The sequence below is a fragment of the Aedes aegypti genome, chromosome 1 (genome assembly GCF_002204515.2).
Source record: "Aedes aegypti strain LVP_AGWG chromosome 1, AaegL5.0 Primary Assembly, whole genome shotgun sequence".
NCBI lineage: Eukaryota > Metazoa > Arthropoda > Insecta > Diptera > Culicidae > Aedes > Aedes aegypti.
Genome location: NC_035107.1, coordinates 23,166,705 through 23,189,527, shown reverse-complemented (window position 1 = coordinate 23,189,527; position 22,823 = coordinate 23,166,705). Strand labels below are relative to the sequence as shown.

Genomic DNA, 22,823 nt, shown 5'->3' with positions numbered 1-22,823 from the left:
GATCGCAGGTCAGTGGAAGAGGCCTTCGTGCCTCTGAAGAGGGAGACAGCGAGGATAGGCCTGACTATAAATTCTACCAAAACGAAGTACATGGTTGCAGGTAGAGATAGAGTCAGGCACGGTGGTGTAGGTGCTGAGGTAGTGTTTGATGGGGATGTGTTTGAAGTTGTTGAAGAATTTGTTTATCTTGGAACACTTGTGACATGTGACAACGTCGTTTCCCGCGAAGTGAAAAAACGTGTTGCGGCTGCGAATAGGGCCTTTTACGGACTACGTAACCAGCTTAGGACCCGCAGCTTGCAAACGGAAACAAAATTCGCCCTGTATAAAACATTGATTCTTCCGGTGGCTCTCTACGGGCACGAAGCGTGGACGTTGAAAGAGTCAGACCGGAAAGCTCTCGGTGTTTTGAGCGTAAAGTGCTGCAGACAATACTCGGTGGGAAACTCGAAAATGGTGTGTGGCGCAGACGCATGAATCACGAGTTGTATCAAGTGTACAAAGATGCGAATATTAGCAATCGTGTAAAATACGGCAGACTTCAGTGGACTGGTCACTTAGTGCGAATGTCGGAAGAAAGGCGACCCTACACGTTCGGGGCAACTGGAGAAGTTTCGCCCAAGACCGACGAAGATGGAGCTCTACAATACGCCCGGCAATGGCGTGACGCTACTCTGTAGCCATCAAGGTATCAAGGTAAGGTATTAAGTAGAAGTCGTGTCCATGATCTTATAGTTATCTTTGCAAATCCGCAAGCTTAGTATAAGTTGAACATTTGCTGTTCCACAGTGGTTATTAACTAGAAAACTAGAATAGGGTTGAACATTAACGTTCGCGCCTGAAATAGCCTTGACATGGTGAGCACCAGAATACCTCCTCCAAAAAGCACTAGTATGTGTACATTAGACTGATGCAAATTTTGAAATTTTTGCCCCCCTATGCTTAAACGGTGGCAATAATGAAGAAAATCATTCTCCCAAAATTTGAAGTGATTCGGAAAAAATTAGGCTGTGCACACGCCATTTGAAGTTTATATGGAAATTACTATGGAAAAGGCAAACCTTTTGTGTTTAGTCCTCTATCTGCTCGTCATAATAATATATGTAAAGGTGTACACACTCTTCCCATGTAAAATCTTCCTAGCTACAATTTTGCCGAATACCACATTTTGTTGGGACGTAGGGATAATTTGTTATTCTTGATTCCAAAGTCTAAACCATGCTGAGATGATCATTCAATTACATTCAGAACAACACTGCTGTTTTGCTGTAGAACATAGTAGCCTGGATTACTTTGATCTATTCTTCTCGCCAGGAGCACCACTGTTGCCTGCCGAATAGTTGATGAAGCTTACTGAAGGCAAACCCACTTTATGATGATAAATACCAATTTTTCCTGAGGTCCAGTCAAAATGTGGTCTTCGGCAAAGTTGTAGCTGGAAGAATTTGACATGAGAGGAGTTGTTCAGTTTCCCATAAAATATTATGACGATGAGATAGAGAGCTGAACACAAAAGATTGGCGTTTCCCATAGTAATCTCCATATAAACTTCATATGGCGTGTGCACAGTCAAATTTCTTCCAAATCACTTCAAATTTTGGGAGAATGATTTTCTTCATTATTGACACCGTTTAAGCATAGGGGAGCAAAAATTTAAAAATTTGCATCACTCTAGTGTACATATCATTCACTTACCGATCAAAAGCATCCTCGCGCAGCTGCTCAATGGCGTCCCATGTTTGCTCCAAGCATTCCCTCAGTTTCGGAACGATCTTACACTGCTTCCCGAGTTCGGACTTGAGCCGGAAAATCTCAACCTGCAGCGATACGGCTTCCGACAGCTTTTCCAGCGTACGTTCGGCGTTCCGTGTCCAACCGCCGGCAACGATACCATCACCTCCGATAACGATCTCGTCATCATCATGAGCACAGATCAGTATTATTTCTTCATCAAGGTCCCCGGCAATGTTGGCAAAAGGAGCGTTTGTGTAGTAAAATTTGTCCATGAGTTGGGTCAGAACTTTCTTCAAGGGGCTCTCGAGCAGCAAGCTGGATAACGGATGAACGCGTGATGGGACTTTAAATGGGGTTTTCGAATACGTAAAGACATCCACCGGGAGCACATTGTACGAGTATCTGGACGAAAGCTGATTGATTAAATCGGTCATCGGATCGTGTTCTTTGAAAACGGCCACATCGAACAGATGGGATAGATGTGGCAACGCCAAAGCCGCCACCTTTGCCGCGAGGGCGGATTCTTTGAATTTTAAATGCTGCCAAACGAAGCCGATGAAGTTTTGCTTCAAGGCGTGGTCGATGGAGTTGTGGAGGAAGTGCTGAATAGATGCCATGCCTTGGACGGATTCCAGCGACAGATCCTCGGGGATGTGCTGCAATAGTTGGGCCGATTTCTGACGAACTTCCGTCTGGAGGAATACCGTCAGCAGTTTCGTTTGACTGGAATGAAGAAAATTGATGAGATTTGACTTTAGAATACTGATAAATCTAGAAAAAAAATCCTCGTTTTAATTTAGACCCACTTGTAAATGATTAATTTTCCTGAGTTGGTCGCTACCAATGAAGTTTCTTAAAAATAGGAACTTTAAGAGACCTTACGCCTGAAACTAACAAGAAACTAAAAAGATGTAAAAGAGACCAAACAAGATCCAAAAATAGTCTACACAGAAAGCAAGAAAACAAAAAGTAGCCGATCAGAAACCAGGAGAAAAGATATTAATTCAGGATTTTTCAAATAATCAGGGCAGACATTTCTTAAAGGATGTTTCTAAGATTGTTTTTTTTATATTGCGACAAGTAGTACTCGTAACATTACAATTATTTCTGCTCGTTTCACTGTATTTATTTCCTGTCTCAGTGAGGACGTAATATTGATAATAAGGCCCAAGTAAAAATCTAGCAAATGTCAAAACTGAAAACAGCAGTTTTCTCTTTTCAAAATCGTCGTAGATCTTCAAATCGTCCAACGCCTTCGTTAAAATATCTGGTAAAAATTCACTCGGTGTCCTCATAAATGGTGTAACGTTTTACGTTCTTTTTAGTTTAGAATAAATAAATAAACAAAAAAAAATAAAACAAAAAAGGATTTTAGTTTTTTTAGCATTGAATAAAAATATTTTGTTTGCATTCGTAAAATGCAGCGATCCATGTAGCCTAAGCATATATGGATTGCGTTTGCCATTACGAATTGGTGAAAGCTTCACAAAGCGCCATGTACACAATTTGGCGGACTACAGGCGTAATTCAGATTTGTCGCCATACCTACCACACGCCATGCAAAAGTAGTTGGCGCGATTTTCTATAATAGTTGCTTTTTATTTGAATAGTTGGACGGTCAGAATAGGCAGTTTCTTGGCGCAAGAATTTCTTCAACTCGTTCATTTCGCTACGAAGTTGGCTGGAAAACAGAAGTGCGCGAGTCGAGTGATCAAGTTACGTTCAGTTCAGGCAAATTCAAATATTTTAAGTTAATTCTGGTGCAAGAAAAGTTGAATATTAAGGTAAAAGTTAGTGAGTAAGTTAAAGTAATAAGCTGTGTTAAACGTTTTGTGTATTTCTGTAGGTCCGTGAATAATTCGCGATTCTGCACAAAAGTGTTTATTTATTTTATTTCAATACGGAAAAAGGTAATTATGTTTAATTATAAGATTGAAAACTTAAAACTAATGTGATTTCGCGTTGGACATGCAGTGCTCTGCGCTTTTTCCGTACGGCTATATTTTACGTCAGCATTCGGCATCCGTCACCGCCGAATCGTGATTTTTGGTGGTCCGTTCGTCGAGAATTCTGGAAGTCCGTTCATCGTTCAGACCCGTGTGCAGTGCAAAGGCCCGCCTTTTAATTAGGTAGCTAAACGGAGACGTGAGTGAAGTCGCTAAAACTCTTCTGTAGCGAGTTTTTCTCCTTCGGTCGCCAATTACCGAAGGTAAGGTCCCATTACATTACTACTAGTGCACCAATTTCCGAGAGTTCGGTTCGTAGAAGCGTGACGCTAATTACACGCCGCGAACCTCGATCCTAACCCAAAGATAGGGCTGCATTACTCCCCGCTCGGATTAGCGGACAGGTACGCGAAGCCGGGTCGCTGGGTTCGTGTATTCCTATTGGCAGGAGCGGATCGTCCCGAGTATTACTCGGCGAAATCGCCGTCTTACTCTCGTGAACAGTTCGAAATCGGAAGCTTCCGTTCCAGCCGCCACTCCCTCCGCAACGATACTTCGGCCATTTTGCACGCAGGTTAATTCTTCGCTGCCCGCCAATTTGCAGCACGAACACGCCGGTGGTCGCCATTTCGTTTCCGCCATCGCCGAGGTCGATCGTCGCCATCCCATCGAGTCTGCGGAGTCGACATTTCGTTTCCCGTCAACGAGCCATCATCGAGTCAACGCCAAAATCCTGCGCAGGTACGTGAAGAGCTTATTTACATGGCCATGTTTGCTCTTTTCCATTCCGTACGGTTTTTGCTAGTCCAACCCGAATGAATGAAGAATCGTTTCCTAAAATAAACAGTTTTTGAAGAAAGATTAGTTACGTTTTCCGTTACGTTTAACTATGCTTTAAATAAAACTACTCGCTAACTTACATTACGTTTCGTTCCGTTTTATTAGCTCATTTGAGTAAGCAACCTCTTCTGAATTCCCTAAAACTTTAAGGCTGTGGTGGAGTAAAGGTCATTCTTGCGTTTGATTTTCTAGAGTTGTTTACCAAGAACCCTTCAAAACTCTCCCAGAGAGAAAAAGTCTCTGAACGTCGGGCAAATCTGAACACGACTGGTGGTCTCTCATTGAGAGTGGCGCTTAAGTCACCGAGTTTGCTAATAATCTCTAGTAAAGTTTTACGAACGGTTACAATGGTCATCGGTTCGTTATTTTTACTCCAACATCGTTTAAGAGTCCAGATATCCAAATCGTTTCCGCCACACCTGCGCTCAACGCTATATATATACATACTCGGCTCCACTGGACAAGGTGGCCACAGTTGTTTGCTTTTTGCTTGACCAGGAAACCGCATTGCCATTTACCTGGAACAAGAATCCACTCACCGATTTGTATCCACTGTATCCGTCGTCAAGCCCGCATCAGCAAATTCAGCCATTGTTCCTGTTCTGATTGTTGCTGAAAGCGTCCTTGTTATCTTACTGGGGAACAAACGTCCGGTCGAGTTGACATCAATACATTAATATATCTTGTACATTGAATTTCCAAGATTTTCACGATACGGTTCGTCAACCATTCCGGTATTGATTCTTGTTAGCTGTAGCCCCTTCTCCATCGAAGTTTCTCTTGGATTGCAATCATCCATACCAAAGTGCTTCAAAACTTTTTCAATACTTCTTGCGAAAGGCACATTCATGCTTATTCTCCGCGGCGTGTGAGGTGAGACGAGTCGAATGAGGTGACAATTGCCGACTCGCTCCCATTTGATTAACATTAGTAGTCTCACGCCACTCGAACTGAGAGCGACTCGTCTCGACTCATACGCCGCGCAGAATAAGCACGTCTAACTGGATTCAGAGTAATCTCTGCTGCTGGAAATTCCGATCCGCCGTCTTTCTAAGATGAGATCGATGGACGTAATGATTGAAACTGTTGGTTGGCGGCTGTTCGTGACGAGCTGCGTTTGATGGATAGCAACCAAGTATGGCGCCTAGTGAAGTGTACACGCACTCCTGTGTACATGTGATTGAGGCCCAGGTCCGGCGGAAACTTTTCTCGTACCACATGCTCAATCGCAGAGGCGACTCGTAACCTCACTTTTTAACTGTTCTACGAATCTAAAAATGGTTAATGCGGCAGAACTAAATTATAAAACAAACAGTTAATTATTGAAATCGTCATTTCTAACAAATCTCTTCTCAATAGATGCAAATTTGTTGCTGAAATTCAAGAATTTCTATTCGTGCAATAGGTAGATTTGAGGCTAGGGAATCGCCACTGCTCAATCGTACCAAACTGTCCGAGCACCAGCGACAAATTATCGTCCGGGAGTTCAGGTGGCAAATCAAACACACGGACGTATTGCATATTTGCACCCGCGGTCGACATCCTCACTGGTACTGATTTTCCGTTCGCATAAACGCCGTGGATCCGCATTTTTGCGCTGCGATTCCGTCATAGCCTCTTTGGACATGAATTTGATGAACAGCCAACGGGTTTGTGCTGTTTTATACGCGGTTTCCATTGACATCAAGTCCGTATCCAGCTGCTTTAGGAAGGTTGCCACTTCCACCCATGATAGTTGTGGACTACCAATGAGAATATATACCGAGGCAGTGCGCATCGTACCTTCGTGCTGTGCGTACACGAATTCTCTCTGCTCTTGGAAGTTTTCTCAAAAACTACCTAAAGCAATAAAACAGTACTTTTCAGTGCTACAAAAACAGTACTTTTCAGTGCTAAAATTAAAAACGGTACTTTTCAGTGCTACTAAAACAGTACTTTTCAGTACTTTTTTTTCTACTATTGATCCCTTTACGATCCTTGTTTGGACCCGTGCCTTCGATTTTTCGTTGGACCCGTTGGCGAAAGCTAGCGGTGGTAATCCTTCTTGGACACCGTCTTGGGAAAAAACCTTTCGAAGGTCACGTCTTCTTTCGTTTATTAATTAAACATGGTATCAACAACAAACAAAAGGAAGGGTGAATCTCTGAATTCACTACTTCCTTCCAAAAAAGTGGGTTTTAAAACTGTCACTACACGTGGCAAGAATGGAAGAAAGGACGCTTCCCCGGAATGCGAACTTTCTTCCAACGGTGAAATAAATAATTGTATCGAAATGAGCAATCAGTTCGATGCTCTAGACAAATTTTCCGAACACCAAATCGAAGCAGCCTCTAGCCCAGGCTCTTTGATTCAAGTGAGGAAGCAAAGAGTGCCGCCTATCGTGGTCAGTTGTTCCGAATTTGGGGGATTTAGGCAGGAGATCTTGAACTCCATTAGGGGAATCAAGATTTCCTTCCAAATCGCAAAGAAAGGAGACTGTCGCGTTTTGCCGGAAACTCTTAAATATCGTGAGCTTCTTCTCAAACATCTTGAAGAGAAGAAGCACAAATTTTTTACTTATGACGACAAAACTGAACGTTTGTTCAAAGTCGTCTTGAAAGGTCTCTCAAGTGACTATAAATCACCTGAAGAGATCAAAAATGGAATAAATGATTTACTTGGATTTTCCCCAGTCCAAGTAATCATTATGAAAAAGAGAACCCAATCTGGCATTGTTCGGAAAGGGCTTTCTCAAGAATTTTATTTAGTTCACTTTAACAAAAAAGAACTAAATAATATTAAAGCTTTAGAAAAAGCAAAACTTTTGTTTGATGTCCGTGTGACATGGGAACATTTCCAGAAACCTGGAGGAAATTACCAGAACCCCACTCAGTGCCGTCGGTGCCAAAAGTGGGGTCATGGTACAAAAAATTGTCGCATGGATGCTAAATGCATGATTTGCGGAGGTTCTTCTCACGCCAAAGACGTCTGTCCAGTGAAGGAAGATACCACCAAATTCATATGTTGTAATTGCGGGGCTAACCATAAGTCCAATTTTTGGAATTGTCCTTCACGCAAAAAGGTCATTGAGGCTCGTGCCAGGCAGATGAAAGATAATATCCGTTACGATAACGGTCGTTTCCGGAATTTGCCTGGTAGAGTATCGAACAATGCTCATTTTTCAGTTAACGATCGCTTGATCATGAATCATACCCATCAGGAAGATCATAATCATGCTCATTCACAAACTAATTTTAATCCGTCGGGTAGCCGTTCGAATCTGTCAATTTCGAATGTATCTACCCACGGTAAATCCTTTGCCGATATCGTAGCAGGAAATTCGAACTCCTCCCCTGTTCGATCCATGGGTACCCATTCTACTTGTTTCAAATCAAATGGAAAAAACCCTACCGCCACAGGTAACTCCGCTTCTTCGTCTACCGGAAATTCCAATGGGAAATCACATGACATGTCTGCCTCTGATTTTAATTTTCTAACTGAACAATTGAATCTAATGATTGATGCAATGTTCAAAGCCACCACTATGACTGAAGCAGTCCAAGTAGGTGTAAAATTTACAAATCAAATTGTTATTGGATTACGTTTTTCTAATGGATCCAAATAATAATTTAAATATTTTAAATTGGAATGCTCGTTCTCTGAATGGTAAAGAGGACGAGCTGTTTAATTTTCTTACGGTTAATAACGTGCATATAGCAGTTTTTACCGAAACGTATTTGAAACCTGGATCTAAACTCAAAAGAGATCCTAACTTTTTTGTTTATCGTAATGATCGACTTGATGGGGCATGTGGGGGAGTTGCAATCATCATTCATAGGCGTATAAAACATCAACTGTTTTCATCATTTGAAACTAAAGTTTTTGAAACTTTAGGTGTTTCTGTTGAAACACAGTTTGGTAAATATACTTTCATAGCTGCCTATTTGCCTTTTCAATGCTCTGGGCAGCAAGTTAATTTGCTCCAAACTGACTTGCGTAAATTGACTCGCAATAAGTCAAAATTTTTTGTCATTGGTGACTTTAATGCCAAACATCGGTCATGGAATAATTCTCAAAGTAATTCCAACGGCAGAATTTTATTTGATGAGTGCTCTTCAGGATATTTCTCAATTCAATACCCTGATAGCCCCACATGTTTTTCCTCTTCTAGAAATCCATCTACGATTGATTTGGTCTTAACCGACTCTAGTCATCTTTGTAGCCAACTGATTACTCATGCTGATTTTGATTCTGATCATGTCCCTGTTACATTTCAAATATCCCAAGAAGCGATTCTCAATCCTATCAGCTTCACTTTCAATTATTTACGAGCCGACTGGAATATATATAAAACGTATGTTGACTCCAATCTTGATGTTAACATTTCTTTAGAAACTAAACTTGATATTGACAATGCTCTTGAAACTTTAACAAATTCCATTGTTGAAGCCCGGAGCATTGCAATTCCTAAATGTGAAGTAAAATTTGAATCCATGATTATAGACGATGATCTTAAACTCTTGATCCGTCTTAAAAACGTGAGGAGAAGGCAATTTCAACGCACTCGCGATCCTGCTATGAAAATTATATGGCAGGATTTGCAGAAAGAAATCAAGAAACGTTTTGCTCAATTAAGAAACAAAAATTTTGAAAATAAAATTTCTCAATTGGACCCTGGCTCTAAGCCCTTTTGGAAATTATCGAAAATCTTGAAAAAACCTCAAAAGCCAATACCGGCATTGAAAGAGGAAAATAAATTATTACTAACTAATTGCGAAAAAGCTCAAAAACTTGCTATGCAGTTTGAAAGTGCGCACAATTTTAATTTAGGACTTACTAGTCCAATTGAAAATCAAGTTACTCAGGAGTTCGAAAATATTCTCAATCAAGAGAACGTTTTCGAAAATGCCTGGGAGACTGATTTGGAAGAAGTGAGAACTATTATTAAAAAATTCAAAAACATGAAAGCTCCTGGCGATGATGGAATTTTCTACATCCTCATCAAGAAACTTCCAGAAAGTAGCTTATCATTTTTAGTTGATATATTTAACAAATGTTTTCTATTAGCATATTTTCCTGACAAATGGAAAAATGCTAAGGTTGTTCCAATTTTAAAACCAGACAAAAATCCTGCAGAAGCTTCTAGCTATCGTCCAATCAGTTTGCTTTCCTCCATCAGTAAACTTTTTGAAAAGGTTATTTTGAACAGAATGATGGCCCACATCAACGAAAATTCAATTTTTGCCAATGAACAGTTCGGATTCCGCCATGGACATTCGACCACTCATCAACTTTTACGTGTAACAAATTTGATCCGTTCCAACAAATCTGAAGGCTATTCTACTGGTCTTGCTCTTCTAGACATAGAAAAAGCATTTGACAGTGTTTGGCATGAAGGTTTGATCGTAAAATTAAAAAACTTTAATTTTCCAACATACATTGTTAGAATAATTCAAAGTTATCTGTCAAATCGAACACTTCAGGTTAATTATCAGAACTCCAGATCTGAAAGACTTCCTGTAAGAGCTGGTGTTCCTCAAGGCAGCATTTTGGGACCAATATTATACAATATTTTCACATCTGACTTACCTGAGCTACCTCAGGGATGTCAAAAATCTTTGTTTGCGGATGACACAGGCCTCTCCGCCAAAGGACGAAGCCTTCGTGTCATCTGTAGTCGATTGCAAAAAAGTTTGGATATTTTTTCTTCATACTTGCAAAAATGGAAGATTTCTCCTAATGCTTCCAAAACTCAACTAATAATATTCCCACATAAACCAAAAGCTTTTTATTTGAAACCTTCAAGTAGACATGTTGTCACGATGAGAGGGGTTCCAATAAATTGGTCAGATGAAGTTAAGTATCTAGGGCTCATGCTAGATAAGAATTTAACTTTCGAAAATCACATTGAGGGCATTCAAGCCAAATGTAATAAATATGTAAAATGTCTCTATCCCCTTATTAATAGAAAATCAAAACTTTGTCTTAAGAACAAGTTGTTGATATTCAAACAAATTTTCAGGCCAGCCATGTTGTATGCTGTACCAATATGGACTAGCTGTTGTAATACCAGGAAGAAAGCTCTGCAGAGAATTCAAAATAAAATTTTGAAAATGATTCTGAGGCTTCCTCCCTGGTATAGTACCAATGAGTTACATAGAATATCCAATGTTGAAACATTGGAACAAATGTCAAATACAATCATTAATAATTTCAGGCAAAAATCGTTACAATCTTCTATTGCCACGATTAATGCGTTATATGTTTAGGTTAAGTTAGGTTAAGTATATTAAAAACTTTTTTTTTCTCTTATAAGCAGGTGAAATCAACTCACCTGTAAAAAAAAAACTGAACTGCTACGGCAAATGAAATGTAATATGTTGTTAACAAAATGTTAATTAAATCTTAAATTTGTTTTACCAAATTAGGATGATAGTGTTGTCAAATAACACAGAACACCTAGATATAAGAAATGAATGTAATGTTTGGAATGATACTAATAAAGAAATTAAAAAAAAAAAGTATATACCGAGGTGTGGAAAACACATTTAGTATGCGTGACTTCCATGTACGGTGCAAAATGTTTAACAGCTACAAGCCAGTGAGCTCCCATAAGAAGCCGTGTAAATTAGTGACGTAGTTATTTTTGTTTACGTTTTTTTCTCTTTACTAATACATAGCCATAGCATCGACTTCCACACCTTGATATATATTCTCATTGGTGGACTACCCGTCGGAAAGTGAAACTGTACGGTATTGATTACTGTTTCACTCATGTTGTTTCTACAGCACAAAAATCAACCACTAGAGATGTAGCAACAGTTAACGACCGTGAAACGAAGCGCGCATGGAAACTCTTCTAACAATAAAGGAACCGATCAAGCGGGAACACAATAACTTGCGTCCGTTTCCGACGACGGTAACGATTGAACAGTTTTTCTTTGTCTACCATTGAGTTATAGTCATCGATTCATACTCCTTGAACCTTCGGTATACCTCAGATTTGCGCTTGATTGAATAGATTACTGCGAAATGCGTCAAGTCATCTATGAACGAAACGAAGTACCGCGATTCGTCCTACGCCGCTGGGCCACACACGTCTCGTTCCAGCGAACGTTTGGCATGTTCTCGCATACTATCGAATGATTTCTTCCGGCACTTCTTGGCCGTTACGCATGTGTTGCAAAAACCAATTGTTTCAAGCTTCCTTGCAATATCCGTGGCTATTTCATGTTTAATGAGTGTTCAATGCTTGTTGATTTGCATGGTCAACACGACGATGCCAGAGGCTACAGATCCGACATTCAAGCCCGAAATCTTCACTCTATTCTGCACACCGTCCATCGTTGCTCTTATTAATCTTGTGAGCTTCCTGGGAAAGCTGTTCTCATCCATAATTTTCCATAGCTCTTCGCGGTCGATGCTATCATAAGGTGCTTTAGAATCGATGAACACCCAAGTAACCATAGAGCATTATATCATTGCTTATATAAAGCAGCTGCATTGCCGTAAGCCTACCATTAGAGTAGTTTAAAAGTGGAAAAAGGCCCTGATATAGTCGAACTGATGCAATAATGTTTATAAAGCAATCAAGCAATTCATAAAGTAATATTAGTGCATTGATACATTTGTCATGTAGCGTTAATGCTCTTTTGCTTGACAGCTCTTGTAATTTGTCGAATAGAGGCAATGTCGCATCAGTATTGTTGATATGCAGTAGAATACGGGCAAAGTTATAATGCTTGGTGTTACTTTGGCAGGTGATGCGTTGGGACTTGGTATTCACGGCATTTGTATGCGACTTTCAGGATAGTGATCTCACGATAGTTTTTACATTCCAGTTCGTCGCCCATCTTGTAGATGGGGCATATGACCCCTTGCTTCCACTCCTCCGACAGCTATTCCGTTTCCCAGATTCTGATAATCAGCAGGTGCAGACAGGTCGCCAACCTCTCCGGGTCAATTTTGTTGAGTTCAGCTCCAATATCATCCTTACCAGCTGCCTTGTTGTTCTTGAGATGGTTGATGGCATCCTTAACTTCCCTTAGTGAGGGAACAGATTGGTTTCCTTCATCTGCCGCTCTGACATAGTCTCTTCCTCCTGGTCGTGACCCTCTGCGCATGTGTTCTCTGTACCATTCAGGTGTTCATCGTAGTGCTGTTTCCACCTTTCAATCACCTCACGTCCATCCGTCAAGATGCTTCCATCCTTATCCCTACACATTTCGGCTCGCAGCACGATGCCTTTTCTGGATGCGTTAAGCTTTTTGTAGAACTTTAGCGTTTCCTGTGAACGATGCAGCTGCTCCATTTCTTCTGCTTCTTCCAGGCGGCGCTTTTTATCCTGGAATACACGGGTTTGCTGCTTTCGTTTGCTTTCATATCGCTCCAAGTTTTGTCGCGTTCCTTGCTGCATCCTTCTCCTTCACAACCTGCTTGCAATTTCCGTCGAACCAATCGTTACATGTCCTTCTTTCCACGTACCTGACGGTGCTCTCTGCTGCGTTGTTGATGGCTGCTTTTATGGTAGGTACTCCAGCAGTCTTCAAGAGAGGCTTCCTCAAGCTCACCTTCTTCCGGCAACGCTACTTCGAGATGCTGCACGAATGCGGTGGCGACGTTCGGTTATGCCAGTCACGCTAGGTTATACCGGGACGGGCGTCGATACCGTACACTGTGTTGATGACGGATAGTTTTGGGCGCAGTTTACCATCACTGGATAGTAATCAGAGTCAATGTTAGCGCCACGTGGTCGATTTGTGATTCCGTCTGCTGTGGTGATCTCCATGTATACCGATACGGGAGGCTGTGCTGAAAGCAGTTGCTACGAATGGCCATGCTCTTGGAGACGGCAAAATCTGATACCTGAGCGAATTTCAGAGAAATTCCCTTTGGTAAAATGTGGTGAGAGCCAGATACCAAACTACTTTAGTTGGCAGTTGGAACAAGAATGAAAAAAAATATTTCTACTTTCTATATACAGTTTATCATAGCCTACTATGAATACTAATTGTCGCATTACTTCCGACACTCCTCCTCGACAATATAGTTCAATACTCCTAACTTATCCCTTAATGTCTTCAATCGTAGATGCTGCAGCGGTTTCGTCAGTATATCAGCCAACATGAACTCGGTAGGACAATACTTCAGAATGATTTGCTGCTGCTCTTGAAGATCACGAACAAAGAAGTATTTCGTGGCTATATGCTTCGACCTCTTCTCTATCTTGCCGTTTTCGACCAGACGAATGCAGCTTTGGTTGTCGTCGAATGTGGTAACTGTCGAAGAAACGTTGACACCTAGATCGATCATCAGCTTCTTGAGCCAGCTGAGCTCTTGGCACGCCTCGGTTAAGGCAACGAGCTCCGCCTCCGTTGATGACAGCGCCACACAAGTTTGTTTCCTTGATGCCCAACTGACGACGCCACCTCCCAGTCGTATTAGGAAACCGGAATTGGACTTCCTATCGCGATGGTTGCCAGCCCAATCGGCATCTGCGTAGGGGGATTAGGGGCATAATGAACATACGGGGCGAAATGGACACACCCTCAATATTTGAGAATATGGATACTTCATCAAAAGTTAATACACTGCATGAAATCTGTAATGCATTTGAAATGTTTGACGGTATAAAAGTTTATTTTTTGCTTCAATTGTCCTTCCAAATTTGAATTAAAGTTTTTCTCAGTTTTAAGTTGGCATATAAGCAAGGCCGTGGAAGAATCTAATTTTTGAGCAAAATAACAAGCCAACAAAGGTTCTTTTTATAGCTATTATGGGGTGTCTTACGTTAGGCGGAAACACGAAAGGCGGAATCACATAAGGCTAATTAAAATTAGGCGGACTTTTTGAACCAGCAGAGCAAACGGTCGGTCGTTTGCTCTGCTGGTTCAAAAAGTCTTTAAAAGTTTTAATTAGCCTTATGTGATTCTACTGATTGTTTTTTTATGGGAATGGTAACTTTGTGTCTCCAATGAATCTTAATAAATTTGTAGATACAGGTTGGCGTTGGCTTCGTATACATGCGGTTTATGTTGCCAGGCATTTAGGTGCATTGTGCCGAATAACATAAGCCCGAATACCATTAGCCCTATCAGCTCGAATTCCAATATTGTTGCAGCAATATTACACGAAAGAACAGCACATCTTTTAAAGAAGGGACGATTTTTACTGGCTCTTTAGTTGCACATGGCGCCTAATAATTCATGAAAGAATGACCGATGATTAAAAGAAGGAAAAATTCATAATAAAATTAATGTCCCCTAAAAATTGACTATGTTCATCATTCATTGAAAGTCGTTAAAGAAGTATTATGGATAAAATTCGATTAATCTTTGCTCATATTCACCTTGTTCAAATTAATTATCTAGCTAGCTTGTCTTAAGCTATATTCCAAAGTCGACTAGAAGGATTTGTAATATTCTAACAGTTCCAATCCACATGGTATGGAAACTAGGTACAAAAAGCGTCAATGGAGTAAAATGCATCACCACATTATCCCAGAGATAAGAGGTATATTTTGTCAAATTCGGTTATTTCATACAATTTCAAATTCACTATTAAAATTTGGAGACGAACCAACCACAGGCTGAAAGTCTCGATAATAAAGATAATATAATATATAAAATTTAGTTTTTCCTTACGGGGCGCATATTATTCCGTCTTCCCTTACATCGATTTGGTATGAAGTGAAAAAATAGTCTCCTATGATTATTTTGCACTTTACAAGAAAATAGGTGGCTACGGAAAAACTTACGTTGCTAATAAATAAACTTCGATTACTTGTTGATTGATAGTAAACAACTTCAAGTTGCTTAGCAACTGTTTTTTCATGTGGTGATTGCTATAAAAGGCACTCGATCCTTGTGGTCAGTCCTTTTACCGTTTTATCGTCAAGCTTAATAGATCACTAGTACGATGAGTTCCAGCGAATCAGATTTTTTCGGGTTTTCCGAAGAAGAAGCGCAGAGTGTAGTGAAAATAGTTTATTCTCAAAAGAATAAAGAGATGCTATACGTTGATGGATATCTGTACAATTCACATAAGAAGGTATGTATTTTTAGTTGATACTTTCTCTGCAACGTTACTTACCGATTTTTATCTTATATTTTTCAGAAAAACGGTAAAAGCTATTGGGAATGTGCTCAACGTAAGCATGGTAAGCAAACTGAAGGGCAGTGCAAGGGACGCGTGGTTTCTGTACTGAATGACGGAATCCACAAAATCCTGTCAAAAAAGGAACACGTGCATGAGCCTAACCCTCTGGATTCTTTTGAAAGGGACTACAGAAGTCAACTTAAAAAGAAATCTGGTGACTCTACTGATATCCCTTCAAGGATTGTGCGTGAAGTGGCATCGAATAACCCACAAGTTCTTCAAACACGTGCCAAAAAATTCGCTCAAAAATGGTAGTTCATAGGGCCCGTCAGAAAGAACTAAGAAGGAATTATGAGGCTGATAACGATGGAGGAGAGCCGTTCATTCCCGAGGAGTTGAAGAAAACCATCGATGGACAACCTTTTCTTTTAACGGAAGCTGCGGATGCCCAGTCGAAAATTTTGATTTTCGCGACGTTTCAAAATCTTCAGCGACCTCAAACAGCCGAGTTCTGGCTGGTCGATGGGACTTTTGCTACTGCACCGCAGCAGTTTGCTCAACTCTTCTCTATCCATGCTCCTGTAGGCCAAGGAACAAATCGAAGAATCCTACCACTTGTGTTTGTTTTGCTGCGTTCTAAGACACAAGAGATCTATACGGAAGCTTTCGAGGCACTTTTGGATATTTGCGCTAAGAGTAGCATGCTGTTAAAACCGAGGTACGTTTTAATGGATTACGAAAAAGCTATCATGAATTCGGTGAGAGATGTGTTTCCCGAAGCTGAATGCTTTGGGTGTTATTTTCATTTCGTCCAAAGCCAATACGCCAGCTAAATAGTTTTGGTCTGAAGAATGATTACTCAAATGATGTAACCATTTTTACGGCAATAAAAAAAAACTGCAAGCTCTCACTTTCCTGCCGGCTGAACGGATAACAGACGCCTACGAAGAACTTAAGCCAGTATTGCCTATTTTACTATTTCACCCAAGCCTATGGTCCAACTTCAAACCAGTCATGGAAGGTATTCCACGGTCCACCAATTTTCTTAAAGCGTGGCATAGAAGATGGTCTACGTTGGTAGGAAACAATCACCTAGGTATGCATAGGCTAGTAGACGAGTTGAGAAAGGAACAGCATGAAACAGAAGGCAAAATTCTGTGCATCTTGAAAGGAGATCTGGGCCCGCTTGGAGATGCTGACAACGCCGAAATGGATCAGAACATATTCAAGCGATGTTCCAGCGCTGCTGTTGTCAACAACAGGGATTTTGTAGAAGGAATGGCACTTTGTCTAGCTGCAAAAACAAAGCGAAACTAAAATGATTCATTGTACAAAAACATGTAAAACTGAATTAATAAATAAACTTTGATATAAATATACAACTGAGTCTTAAATAGAGTTTTTCACTGATTCCGCCTTTTAAAATTATGCCTTATGTTATTTTCCGCCTTTCGTTACACTTCTAAGAGCGCCTGCCTTTTGAGTTTCAGCCTTTTGTGATTCCGCCTCTCGTGTTTCCGCTTTTCGTTAGGGTCCCGTTTTAAATTGGCATATAAGCAAGGCCTTCTTTAACCGAGTGGTTAGAGTCCGCGGCTACAAAGCAAAGCCATGCTGAAGGTGTCTGGGTTCGATTCCCGGTCGGTCCAGGATCTTTTCGTAAAGGAATGTTCCTTGACTTCCCTGGGCATTGAGTATCATCGTACTTGCCACACGAGATACGAATGCGAAAATGGCAACATTGACAAAGAAAGCTCTCAGTTAATAACTGTGGAAGTGCTCATAAGAACACTAAGCTGAGAAGCAGGCTCTGTCCCAGTGAGGACGTTAATGCCAAGAAGAAGAAGAATAAGCAAGGCCGCGTAAGAATCTAATTTTTGAGCAAAATAACAAGCCCACAAAGGTTCTTTTTAGCTATTATGATTGAGGAAGAGTCCTTTTACTTATTGGAACGATTGACAGTCATTTAATATAAGGTACCGCGGGGCAAGTGGGTAAATGGGGTAAGTGAAAACAATCGATATATTTTACTGAACATGTGAATTAACGTTTTAAACTCATGCGTAAACCTTTGAAGCCATTGAGAACATTACGATAGGTAAGAGATTTCTGAGTTGTTTCAGCCATTATTGCATAATAGAGCAAACAATTGTTAACCTGTCAACTGTTACTCCGTAACAAGTAGGCGGCGTACAATCTTTTTTTAATATTTTCAGTGGAAAAAAGTTGCGGAAAATAATTTTCTGTACCGCTTCTTAGTTGTCCTCTGTGACAGTTTCAAACTGCAATAAAAAAAGTTTTAGAATTAATTCGACGTAGACCTAAAAATAACTAAATTTAAACACCGTCAATTTTCTTATCAGGTGGGGCAAGTGAAAAGTTTATCATTAGAGATTGAATTTGTGTTTTCTCTTTATGTAGCCATAAGTAAGCATGGTTCGCAATTATCATAGAAAAACATAACGTGCTGATAATTCAAGAAACTCTATACTCAAGCGTTAAAAGCTATTAGAAATCATGGAACTTCTCTAAAAGATGTTGCAAAACATTACAATATTAATATGTCTACTTCGGGCAGCCAATTAAAAGGAAGACGTTGACTGAAAAGTTGCAATATTAGATAACACACGGAAATCTCGTGGAATGTCTATGTAAAGCTAGTTCAAAACATAAAAATGGGGTATAGGTCTATCCACATAAAAAAGATTCTAAATACGTTATTGAAGCATTCCGTTTGATTTCTCCCGAAGAGTTATCCGACGTCATATCCGACTTTCTCAAAAACAAATAACGAGCGGTGGAAATTTTACAGAGCAGAAATGCAATTGCTGTCCTATAATGTAAGAACTAGCATTGGAAATGTTGCAGTTATAATGGTGTCGAATCATTTCAACTAACATAACTGAACAGAAGGAAATTTAAGTGAATAGAATAACATTTTATTTGTTTACATGTTACTTATGTTATTGTTCATTGGGAAGCCTTAACAAATGTTAAAGCTAATAGAAATCGTGAATATAACTGTTTGTTTTTGAATTTATTATTCAAAACAGTAAACTTTTCACTTGCCCCACTTTTGGGGCAAGTGAAAAGTAAGAAGACATTTTTCAAAAACTTTTTCTGTATTTTTTTCTTTAATTTTTCATAAAAATCAATTTCAGCATGCTGCTTATATTTGGTGGGAGTCAAGCTAAAAAATATACACGACCTCATTTGTTTCAATTTAAAGTCTCTAGAATTTGAAGAATCTCAACTATGCGAATTCCATTACCCACTTGCCCCACGGTACCTTATTGGAATCACTAAATTTCATACAAGTGTTCATTTCGCCCCGATACCTTTTTACCAGCCTTGTTTTCTACCCAATTTTCTATCTCGCTTTTCTGACATATTATATAATTTTTATCGTCATGAATGAATGTAGCACGTCGTACTAACATCAAACTTGAAAACTAAACGGGGGTAAATTAAAAACATTGCCATTATATGGTCTTAAAATGAACATTTGCTTAACGTGTCCATTATGCCCCTAATTCCCCTACATCTCAAGCCCGTCAGCTGTGGATCCTAGAATCAATTTGTGATTACTAGTCGATTTCAAGTACCTGAGCACTCTCTTGGCCTCGTGCCAGTCCAGTTGTGTCGGGCAGCTTGATTTTTGAGCCAGAATGGAAACGCTCACAGCTATGTCAGGCCGAGTATTAACTGCTACATACAGCAGACCGCCGATGAGACTCAGGTATTGAGTGTTGTTCGGCCAACGTAGTTCATGCTCCTCCTCCTTCTGCTGCAGGTAGCCAAGATCCAAGGGTATTTTCGAAGGCTTGGCGTTTTCCAGACCGAACCGTTCTGCGAGCTTCAGGATGTACTCTCGATTTCGATTCCTAGGAAATGTTTAACATCTCCTAGTGCTGTCACGTTGAAATGTTGCCTCAACGCCTGGTGAATAGCCTTGAACTCCTCCTCTGTCCTGCAAACGACTAACATGTCGTCGACATAGAGTAGAACGTACGCGTAACTGTTTCCTTTCCTCCGCACGTACAGACAGGGATTTGCCGATGATGGGTTGAATCCCATTTGCCGCAAAACTGCATCGATGCTCTGATTCCACACACGTGCGGATTGCTTGAGCCCGTATATGCTTCGCTTCGGTAAGCATACTGTTTTCGGCCCTCCCATGGAGTATCCTTCCGGTTGCCTCATGTAGATGGTTTCATCCAACTTCCCATGAAGGTATGCGGTTTTGACGTCCATGTGCTTCACAAACATCTGACGACGGCTTGCCACCGTGAGTAGCGTCCTGAGGGTCACCTGCTTAGCAACTGGTGCGAGGACCTCGTCGAAGTCCACGCCGTATTTCTGGTTGAACCCTTGTGCAACCAGTCTTGCTTTGTGCCGCACGATGTTTCCTCTTTCTTCCTCCTTCGGTTTGAAGATCCACTTGCAGCCGATCGCTTTTCGGCCCGGAGGAAGCTCGACCAGCTCCCACGTGTTGTTCTCGATCTGAGCTCGATATTCGTCGTCCATTGCTTGCTTCCACAGTTTCGTTTCAATCCCTGAAGAAGTTTCTGTATATATTCCTGAACAAATCTCTGGGAAAATCCTTAAGTTTTTTCTTGAGAAATCTGTGAGGGATAAGCTATGAAAATGTCTCAAAGGAATCTCTTACACCAGGATTAACTATAAGATGAAAATAGAAGAAGAAACTTGAGAAACCATTTTGCTTAAATAAGAAACTTTAGAGAACTTTCATTAAAAACATACTTTTTAAAGACCTACATTGAAATACTGACTAAGTCTCTAAAAATAGTCCTTCTATTAGTGCTTTTAGTATAGAATACATCCCTCGTTCATATTTAGACCAACTTGTCGAAATAGGTATAGATTCGGTATAGACGTAAATTGCACAGTAGCAGAGATCTCATTTTTCACCAAAACTTCATTCAATTTTCAAGACAACAATCCTTTGACTGGTTTTCATTTGATTTCCGGAAGTGTTGTACCGTACTAGATTGTATCAATGATTTAGCCTGCAGCTCTAGATGAAGCCTAAAAAAGGGAATTATTATTAAGCGATTAAAGAATTGTCTATGCAAATCGGAAGTTTAGATTTTAGTTTGAGTGACAGAAAAGCAATGAAAATTATTTCAGTGAAAAATGGGTTACTAAGGATTTATTTTCGAGTTTCAGTTCAGTGGTGGTGGTCAGATTCTGTCAAATATTTTATAGTATGGCTAGCGTAAAAAGCTGGATACCTACAGCTAATAATGATTGTAAACCTTTGTAAAGCCTCATTCCCGATCTACCGGTCAATAAAGGAAATTGTGAATAGAACCCAATGCAACGATTTTTCAGATAGCTACTTACGTAAGCTTTTTGAAGGTCCCACTCCACTCATCGATGGAATCCTCGCCGTGCTCAATTTGAACAGCTCGTTCTCTTCCCATTCTTCCGGTTTTGAGGACTTGCCGGTGCGCTAACACAGTCAGGTTCAGCAGTTCAGTTTCATTCGACAACTGCTTCAAACGCGTTCGGGATGTCTCCAGGTAGGCTTCTAGGGATTTTTGGAATTCTTGTAATGAATTCTCTCGAATCTCTGATGGAAGTAGAGCGGCATGCATACAATTCTCATTGATTTCAATTTCCACTTCCAACTCAGCGACTTTCCGACATGCTTGAAGCCATTTGCCGATGCGACCGAGCATGCCTTCGACTGAGTCTTGCATCTTCCGAACCAAATCCTCAATGTTACGGTACATATTATCGACTGTCTCAATGGTTTGTTCCTCCGATTGATGGAGGGCCAAGCAGCGCTCCTCTTCCTCACATTCGCCATCCAAATCCACGGCCAGCAGTTCGCGAACATCCGGTACGACACTCTCCAGTTCATCCAAGCGATCTTCAAGCTTCTTCCGCTTCTCGTCCAGAACTTCCGCCTGGGACACCGCTTCCATCAACTGTCCCTCGCAATCCCTACATGCAACTTCATAAGCCTTGACCTCCCTTTGGGCCACCATGGCCGCATTCATGTCCACCGTCAGCACCATCTTCCGGAACGTTTTGCTCCCATCGATCCGTGCCTGCAGCTCGTCTATCCTGTCCTGGTAATCCGCCGACAGGGCAATGTCCATCTTCTGCCGGCAGAATCCCTTCCTGTCCTGGTCCACGGTCTGCATCCGGCTGAACACGTCCACCTGGAACACGTCGTGCACAATCTCCCACAGCTTTCGGGCCGATTTGATCCACCGGTCCAGATCTTCCCCGCGGACCACATTCAGCATTGGGAACTTCACCGTCCCAAATCTTAATCCCAGCTGTTGCATCTCCTGGCGGAACGTCTCGAACTCAAGCAGCGATCTTCCGCCTTCCACCGAAACCGTGTGCGGCTTGGACAGCACCCGTCGCAAGCTGATCAGCTTCTGGTCCCGGCTGTTGTTCCGTTGCTTCTTACCGCTCAGCACCCAAAACGCATACTGAGGCTGATCGGAACGGATACGGATCTCCAAATAGGATTCCCTCCCGAAGGCCATCTCCAGCTGTAAGTCCGATGCCTCCGAGTGATTGAGGAACCAGGTGAGGAAACGGATGACGTAAGAAGGTTGCGGCCGCCGGATGGGGAACAGATTCAAACCGGGCCGGAGGCGAAGCGTGTGGTCGTCCAGACCCGGGATGCCGCTGACCGTTAGCTGAAGGTTGGAAAGAATAGATTTTTTGAGTCAATTTCAAATCGAAGGGGTAGATAAACTTACGCTTTCGATGAACAACATTTTAATAGTCAAATTGCTGTAGAAATTTGGATTAAAATTCTTAAATTTCCTTCAAATTAAAAACTGCTTTTTCTGGCGCTAGCGCCAACCGTCACTTTTGTTTGGAAATAAAAACGGTAAATAAAAATATTTTTGTTTTATTTTTAAAAGCACTGTTCGGAAGGTTGGCAGCAATGGCAAAAGGATATGCGGGACAGGTCGAACTTGCAAACTCGCCGAAACAATTAAAATCAGCCGCCCGCAAAAATAATAATATCATGAATATAATCCAATGAGCCATTTTACGAAGCTAGTCAAATGACAGGAGACCTGGGATTTTTCAATCATCGTCGTCAGTTTTCGCGATGATGATGGTTGATGACTGTGCGCATCTCTAGCGTAGCTTTTCATCCAGGCGAAAACTTAAATGGAGAAAAATTATTAAAATATTTCTGATCACAAAAGTGCTTTTTTATGTGCAATA

General features: G+C 40.9%; 1 protein-coding gene across 1 annotated transcript in view; it reads right to left on the bottom strand.

Moving 5' to 3' along the window:
- The window catches only part of LOC5577047, a 30,987-nt gene extending 8,529 nt beyond the window's left edge, over nt 1-22,458 (bottom strand). The window contains exons 1-3 of the mRNA XM_021839144.1: nt 22,343-22,458; nt 20,961-22,279; nt 1,696-2,457 (exon numbers count right to left, since the gene is read on the bottom strand). Of these exons, the coding sequence (XP_021694836.1) occupies nt 1,696-2,457; nt 20,961-22,279; nt 22,343-22,360 (2,099 nt within the window). The 5' untranslated portion in view covers nt 22,361-22,458. The remainder of the gene's footprint in view (nt 1-1,695; nt 2,458-20,960; nt 22,280-22,342) is intronic.
- Nucleotides 22,459-22,823: the final 365 nt, after the last annotated feature.